This window comes from Camellia sinensis, chromosome 15 (genome assembly GCF_055761805.1).
Source record: "Camellia sinensis isolate YWXY chromosome 15, ASM5576180v1, whole genome shotgun sequence".
Taxonomy (NCBI): domain Eukaryota; kingdom Viridiplantae; phylum Streptophyta; class Magnoliopsida; order Ericales; family Theaceae; genus Camellia; species Camellia sinensis.
In genome coordinates, this window is record NC_138975.1 from 121,530,400 (window position 1) to 121,537,974 (window position 7,575).

Sequence of the window (7,575 nt, forward strand, 5' to 3'; positions counted from 1 at the left end):
ACATTGAATTCCAAAAAATGATGAGATACAAAATAAAGGACTAAGGCCTTCTTTGTTTCACCGGATATAAAATAGAGGATATAATATGATGTGGGATATAGTCAGGATATATAATGAATAAGATATATGTATTTGATAGTATATCCCCCAAATCATGTTTGTTGACTTGGTATATATGACCGGATATATGTTATCCATGTTTGTTTTATAAAATATATCGTGGGATATAAACAAGTAATTTCCAAAATTACCCTCATAATATATTTTAAATACCCATATTGCCCTTATGTCCATCAAAACCAAATTGTTCAAATTAGGAAAAACAAATGTAAATCAACAAATTAAAAATTCATATTATTTTTTATTTGAACAAATTAAATATTCGTATTAAATTCAATAATTTTTCAAAACAAAAAAAAAATTATATTAAACTAATGTCCACTGATAAAAAAAGTTATATTATATTAAATTCAATAATTTTACCCCCAAAAAAAAAACTAATATTCATTCTAAAAAATTTTATCTTACAAAATAATCATTGAATGAAAAAAAATAACATCTTTATTCATTCATTCATCACACATCATTATTCTTATAAAATAATCCAAGCCATTATAATTAAAAATAACCTTCATTCATTCTAAGTAAATGATAACATTTTTTTACAATAGATAACCTTCAACTTAATATATTAAGCATCATTCCAACAAAATTAAGCAATACCAATATTAACCATACTTCAGCTTACTTATAACCCCAACAATTAGATTGAAACTAGGTACAAAAGCCATTTCTAGGGGATATAAACCAGTTAGTCTGTGAAAATATTTCTAATCCTCCTAATTACTATACAAAATAGGCACTACACATGTGCCTGAGGAGGAATAGCAATACTAATATTATAATATATAAATAGATATATGTCATTAGCCTACAGCAAACACACTTAAACACACCCAGCCAACAACAAACATACCCATTCCATTTTTTCTTCTTCAGGCAAGCTAAAGAACAAATCAACCCTTTCAGCATCCTTCACAATAAAGGTAGCTGCTCTCAACCTGTCATTCGTGTTCAGTCGCAACTTGGCTAGTTCCCCATTAACCAGCTTCTTAGCTTGAGACAAGTCTTGGGCATACCCAATCCTATGAGCAATTTCTTTCATGGTAGTGTTGGTTTTCTTGAAGAAGGAACCAAACTCAACAGCCATATCAACAAGACCCTTTGCAATACCTTCAGCTTCCCTAGCTCTTTTCTTAGAAGTTGTGCGTGGGCCACCTTGGTTGCATGGAGTCCCAGATGCTGATAAGGAACAATCAGGCAAATCAACAATTAGAGTGTAACACTCCTCAGTAGTTTGGTCCTCTTTTTCTAAGGCATCAACCATGTCAGCAGGTCCTTCAGCCAAGACTCCAGTGGCTCTATCCTTGCCAAAGAGAATTACCCAGTCCTCGTAGTAAATAAAAGGTAAATTTCTCATGCCCTTGGCATCTGGCTCCCTCTACAAAACAACATTTTTTCAAAATTTATATTTCTAGTTAATAAATAATGCAAAATGGTTAAGGTAAGTTTTTTACCTTGACATAGTTTTCCCAAACTTGGTCACTGTCGACCAAAATCATCTTCTCAGAGTCATCCCACCCAAAGCCACTCAAGCGAAGCATGTCAGTAAGCAAATTGTATTGTCTTCTCCAAAATTTGATCTTTGACTCGATATGAGGGGATGCACGAAGATCAGTTCCAAGAAAAGCCAATATGAAAAGCTTCTCCAATTCAGAGTAAAATCCACACCTGAACTGACCATTGTCAGCCTTCCATTTTTCACTGAACAGATCCCTCATGGCTCGGATCAACATATCACACTCTTTCGAAGTCCACACTCTATGACCTCTTGATGAGGAAGCAGTTGCCTTTCCCTTACCCTTTTTTCGACATCCACTAGTAACAGTTGTGTCATCCATACCTAACACATAACATGCAACCATTTTTAACAGAACAATAATTTTATTAAGACAACCAAACAAACACTCCTATTAAGTTATGTCTTCAACAAATAACTGAAACATAAAATAAGTTACATGTCTACATCATCCTATTAAGTTACAAGTCTCCAACTCACTACACAACATAAGTATTAAAAAACATTACATCCAATGAAAATAGTACTTAATTTTACATCCTATTAGCTAACCACTCATTATACATTTGGTTAGCTAGAGTGTCCCTCCAATTACTCCATTGGTCAGATCCCTCAATTGTGTCAATGTACTCGTCCCCTGTTTCTTGATTATTTGGCAATGTGTCATCTAAGTCTACCTCCAATGGATCCATAGGCATCTCACGTTTGATGAGATTGTGTAGAAGACAACAAGCTGTGATAATTCGACATTGGGTCTTGATTGGAAAATAGGAATATGTTCTCAATATTGCCCATCTAAGCTTTAGAAGACCAAAACATCTCTCTATTATGTTACGAGCCGTGGAGTGCTTCATATTGAAGAACTCCTCTGGATTAGTTGGGGCACCCCCTTCCCTCCAAGTGGACAAGTGGTAACGTTGTCCTTTATAAGGTGCTAAAAAGCCCTCCCCATTAGTATAGCCTGCATCAACTAGATAGTAGGAACTTGTAATAATGTAGGATTATATAATTATATAATCACCTAATTTAAGTACAAGTCCAAAGGTTATACATAGTAAAGATATTGTGAAATGCAGCTGTACCCGTTGGCACTCTCAACCCATTTGGTCTACTTATGGCATCTCTAAGTACTCTAGAATCTGAAGCGGAACCTTCCCATCCAGGTAAGACATATATGAACTACATGTCATGGGAGCAAACACCCAAGACATTAGTCGCAATTTCACCCTTATTTTCTACTTATTTTCCTCGTAGCCTCAAATCATTCCAGCGCAGCATGCAAAACGACTATATAAACTCCACAAGTATAATTCATGGATGATACAATATGTTGCAGGGCAACATAGGCCTCAATGAGGTCCCTTCTACCATCAAATCCTTTATTACTTGCCATCTATGAAAAGAAATAGTGCATAAGTAAATTAAATAACTAAAGCAATCAAATAGATAACTAAATCAATGCTAACTATTATTCACAATAGCCCCTTGTAAACAATCAAATTATGTAAAATAAAATCTGATTCAATCAAAAATCAGTGGGTAAACTAACTTATTATGTAAACTAACTTTCCCAATATATAAAATCAGATTATTTATTATGTAAACTTATTATGTAAACTAACTTTCCCAACTCACTGGATATATAATCTGATTATGTAAACTAACTTTATTTATTTTTATAATCTGGATATAAACTATTTATTTTTATAATCTGGATATAAACTAATTATGTAAACTAAATCTGATTATGTAAACTAACTTTATTTATTGATTATATAAAATCTGGATATAAAATCAGATTATCTTTAAACTATCTTTTCCAATATATAAAAATCTAATTATGTAAAAAAATCAAACTCTTCATAGATTATTTATTTATTTTTATTTTTTTTAATGTCAAGAGTTTGATTCAATCAAATTCCTAGACTTTACATACAAAACAAATAAATTTTTATTGCTTGAATCAAAGCCCCAAAAAAAAAAAAAATAAATAAATAAAACAGAGATATAAATCTGGTTCCAATAAAACAATGAAATAGAGACAAGTTTTTACTAATTGAATCGAATTTGATTACAAAACAAACAAAGCCCTCTTCTGTTATCTCAGTGGGTTTACAAAACAAACAAAGCCCTCGAATTTGATTACAAAACAAACAAAGCCCTCTTTAGATTGAACAAAAAGTTCCAAAAAACAGTGGGTTTATTCCAAAAAGAGCCAAAAAGTTTCAAAAGTTCCAAATCAGTGGGTTTACAAATCAGTTTAAAAACTTTTTGTTATCTCAGTGGGTTTAGAAATCAAAGTTCCAAAAATAAATTTAGAAATCAGTGGGTTTAGAAATCAAAGTTCCAAAAATCAATTTAGAGTGAAACTTTCACAAGTTTCTGGCCCTCTTCTTTACGATTTTTGTTCCAAAAAACAGTGGGTTTATTCCAATCGATTTTTGTTAAAAATCGTACAAACAAAACCTAAAACCAGAAAATCAAAAAAAAAAAAGAAAGCAAGGTAGAGGGAAAAGATGATAATCACCGGAATGAAGTCTTGCCAACGGAAATCAGTCACAAAATTTAGCAGATCTACACGATGTACACCAGAGCCTTTTTCTCTTCTGCTGGATGTATATGAGCTGCATATATTTTCTAAGCCCTAGTCTGTGTATATAAGATAGACGAGGGTATATTGGACTTTTTAACTCATATCCCAGACGAGGGGATATGATATAACAGAGGGGGGACTTGGATTGTATATCCTCCAAATTTGGGGGATATACAATCCGAAGGTATATTATATCCCCTTCAAACAAAATTTGCAAACATGGGATATGTGGGTCCCATTGGATATAATATCCAATCCCAATCTTCATATCCTGCAAACAAACAGGGCCTAAAAGAGATATTTAAACTATCAATCAAACCTTATGGCCCTGTTTGTTTGCAGGATATGAAGATTGGGATTAGATATTATATCCAATGGGACCCACATATCCCATGTTTGCAAATTTTGTTTGAAGGGGATATAATATACCTTCGGATTGTGTATCCCCCAAATTTGGAGGATATACAATCCCAGCCCCCCTTGTTATATCGTATCCCCTCGTCTGGGATATGAGTTAAAAAGTCCAATATACCCTCGTCTATCTTATATACACAGACTAGGGCTCAGAAAATATATGCAGCTCATATACATCCAGCAGAAGAGAAAAAGGCTCTGGTTTACATCGTGTAGATCTGCTAAATTTTGTGACTGATTTCCGTTGGCAAGACTTCATTCCGGTGATTATCATCTTTTCCCTCTACCTTGCTTTCTTTCTTTTTTTTGGATTTTCTGGTTTTAGGTTTTGTTTGTACAATTTTTAACAAAAATCGATTGGAATAAACCCACTGTTTTTTGGAACAAAAATCGTAAAGAAGAGGGCCAAAAACTTGTGAAAGTTTCACTCTAAATTGATTTTTGAAACTTTGATTTCTAAACCCACTGATTTCTAAATTTATTTTTTGGAACTTTGATTTCTAAACCCACTGAGATAACAAAAAGTTTTTAAACTGATTTGTAAACCCACTGATTTGGAACTTTTGAAACTTTTTGGCTCTTTTTGGAATAAACCCACTATTTTTTGGAACTTTTTGTTCAATCTAAAGAGGGCTTTGTTTGTTTTGTAATCAAATTCGAGGGCTTTGTTTGTTTTGTAAACCCACTGAGATAACAGAAGAGGGCTTTGTTTGCTTTGTAATCAAATTCGATTCAATTAGTAAAAACTTGTCTCTGTTTCATTGTTTTATTGGAACCAGATTTATATCTCTGTTTTATTTAATTTTTTTTTTTGGGGGGGGGCTTTGATTCAAGCAATAAAAATTTATTTGTTTTGTATGTAAAGTCTAGGAATTTGATTGAATCAAACTCTTGACATTAAAAAAAATAAAAATAAATAAATAATCTATGAAGAGTTTGATTTTTTTACATAATTAGATTTTTATATATTGGAAAAGATAGTTTAAAGATAATCTGATTTTATATCCAGATTTTATATAATCAATAAATAAAGTTAGTTTACATAATCAGATTTAGTTTACATAATTAGTTTATATCCAGATTATAAAAATAAATAGTTTATATCCAGATTATAAAAATAAATAAAGTTAGTTTACATAATCAGATTTTATATCCAGTGAGTTGGGAAAGTTAGTTTACATAATAAATAATCTGATTTTATATATTGGGAAAGTTAGTTTACATAATAAGTTAGTTTACCCACTGATTTTTGATTGAATCAGATTTTATTTTACATAATCTGATTGTTTACAAGGGGCTGTTGTGAATAATAGTTAGCATTGATTTAGTTATCTATTTGATTGCTTTAGTTATTTAATTTACTTATGCACTATTTCTTTTCATAGATGGCAAGTAATAAAGGATTTGATGGTAGGAGGGACCTCATTGAGGCCTATGTTGCCCTGCAACATATTGTATCATCCATGAATTATACTTGTGGAGTTTATATAGTCGTTTTGCATGCTGCGCTGGAATGATTTGAGGCTACGAGGAAAATAAGTAGAAAATAAGGGTGAAATTGCGACTAATGTCTTGGGTGTTTGCTCCCATGACATGCAGTTCATATATGTCTTACCTGGATGGGAAGGTTCCGCTTCAGATTCTAGAGTACTTAGAGATGCCATAAGTAGACCAAATAGGTTGAGAGTGCCAACGGGTACAGCTGCATTTCACAATATCTTTACTATGTATAACCTTTGGACTTGTACTTAAATTAGGTGATTATATAATTATATAATCCTACATTATTACAAGTTCCTACTATCTAGTTGATGCAGGCTATACTAATGGGGAGGGCTTTTTAGCACCTTATAAAGGACAACGTTACCACTTGTCCACTTGGAGGGAAGGGGGTGCCCCAACTAATCCAGAGGAGTTCTTCAATATGAAGCACTCCACGGCTCGTAACATAATAGAGAGATGTTTTGGTCTTCTAAAGCTTAGATGGGCAATATTGAGAACATATTCCTATTTTCCAATCAAGACCCAATGTCGAATTATCACAGCTTGTTGTCTTCTACACAATCTCATCAAACGTGAGATGCCTATGGATCCATTGGAGGTAGACTTAGATGACACATTGCCAAATAATCAAGAAACAGGGAACGAGTACATTGACACAATTGAGGGATCTGACCAATGGAATAATTGGAGGGACACTCTAGCCAACCAAATGTATAATGAGTGGTTAGCTAATAGGATGTAAAATTAAGTACTATTTTCATTGGATGTAATGTTTTTTAATACTTATGTTGTGTAGTGAATTGGAGACTTGTAACTTAATAGGATGATGTAGACATGTAACTTATTTTATGTTTCAGTTATTTGTTGAAGACATAACTTAATAGGAGTGTTTGTCTGGTTGTCTTAATAAAATTATTGTTCTGTTAAAAATGGTTGCATGTTAGGTATGGATGACACAACTGTTACTAGTGGATGTCGAAAAAAGGGTAAGGGAAAGGCAACAGCTTCCTCATCAAGAGGTCGTAGAGTGTGGACTCCGAAAGAGTGTGATGTGTTGATGCGAGCCATGAGGGATCTGTTCAGTGAAAAATGGAAGGCTGACAATGGTCAGTTCATGTGTGGATTTTACTCTGAATTGGAGAAGCTTATCATATTGGCTTTTCCTGGAACTGATCTTCGTGCATCCCCTCATATCGAGTCAAAGATCAAATTTTGGAGAAGACAATACAATTTGCTTACTGACATGCTTCGCTTGAGTGGCTTTGGATGGGATGACTCTGAGAAGATGATTTTGGTCGACAGTGACCAAGTTTCGGAAAATTATGTCAAGGTAAATGTCACGCTCCAAAATTCGGACAATTAAATATTATATTAAAACTAACCCTAATCAATATTCCATCATCCAAATCTCAAGGGTGAAACAAAA

General features: G+C 33.1%; 1 protein-coding gene and 1 long non-coding RNA gene across 2 annotated transcripts; one reads left to right on the forward strand and one right to left on the reverse strand.

Annotated features, from left to right (window-relative positions):
* Positions 1 to 612: 612 nt before the first annotated feature.
* Positions 613 to 4,525, reverse strand: LOC145813508 (uncharacterized). Its single transcript, XM_082908987.1, has 3 exons — positions 4,167 to 4,525; positions 1,578 to 1,963; positions 613 to 1,501 (listed from the first exon to the last, which is right to left on the reverse strand). Exons 2-3 carry the CDS (start codon positions 1,959 to 1,961, stop codon positions 947 to 949), a joined length of 939 nt encoding a protein of 312 aa, XP_082765113.1. The 5' UTR covers positions 1,962 to 1,963; positions 4,167 to 4,525; the 3' UTR covers positions 613 to 946.
* Positions 4,526 to 4,556: 31 nt separating this feature from the next.
* Positions 4,557 to 7,239, forward strand: LOC145813509 (uncharacterized). The gene is made up of 2 exons (XR_014356624.1): positions 4,557 to 4,909; positions 7,094 to 7,239. It is a non-coding gene; the product is annotated as an uncharacterized LOC145813509 (long non-coding RNA).
* Positions 7,240 to 7,575: the final 336 nt, after the last annotated feature.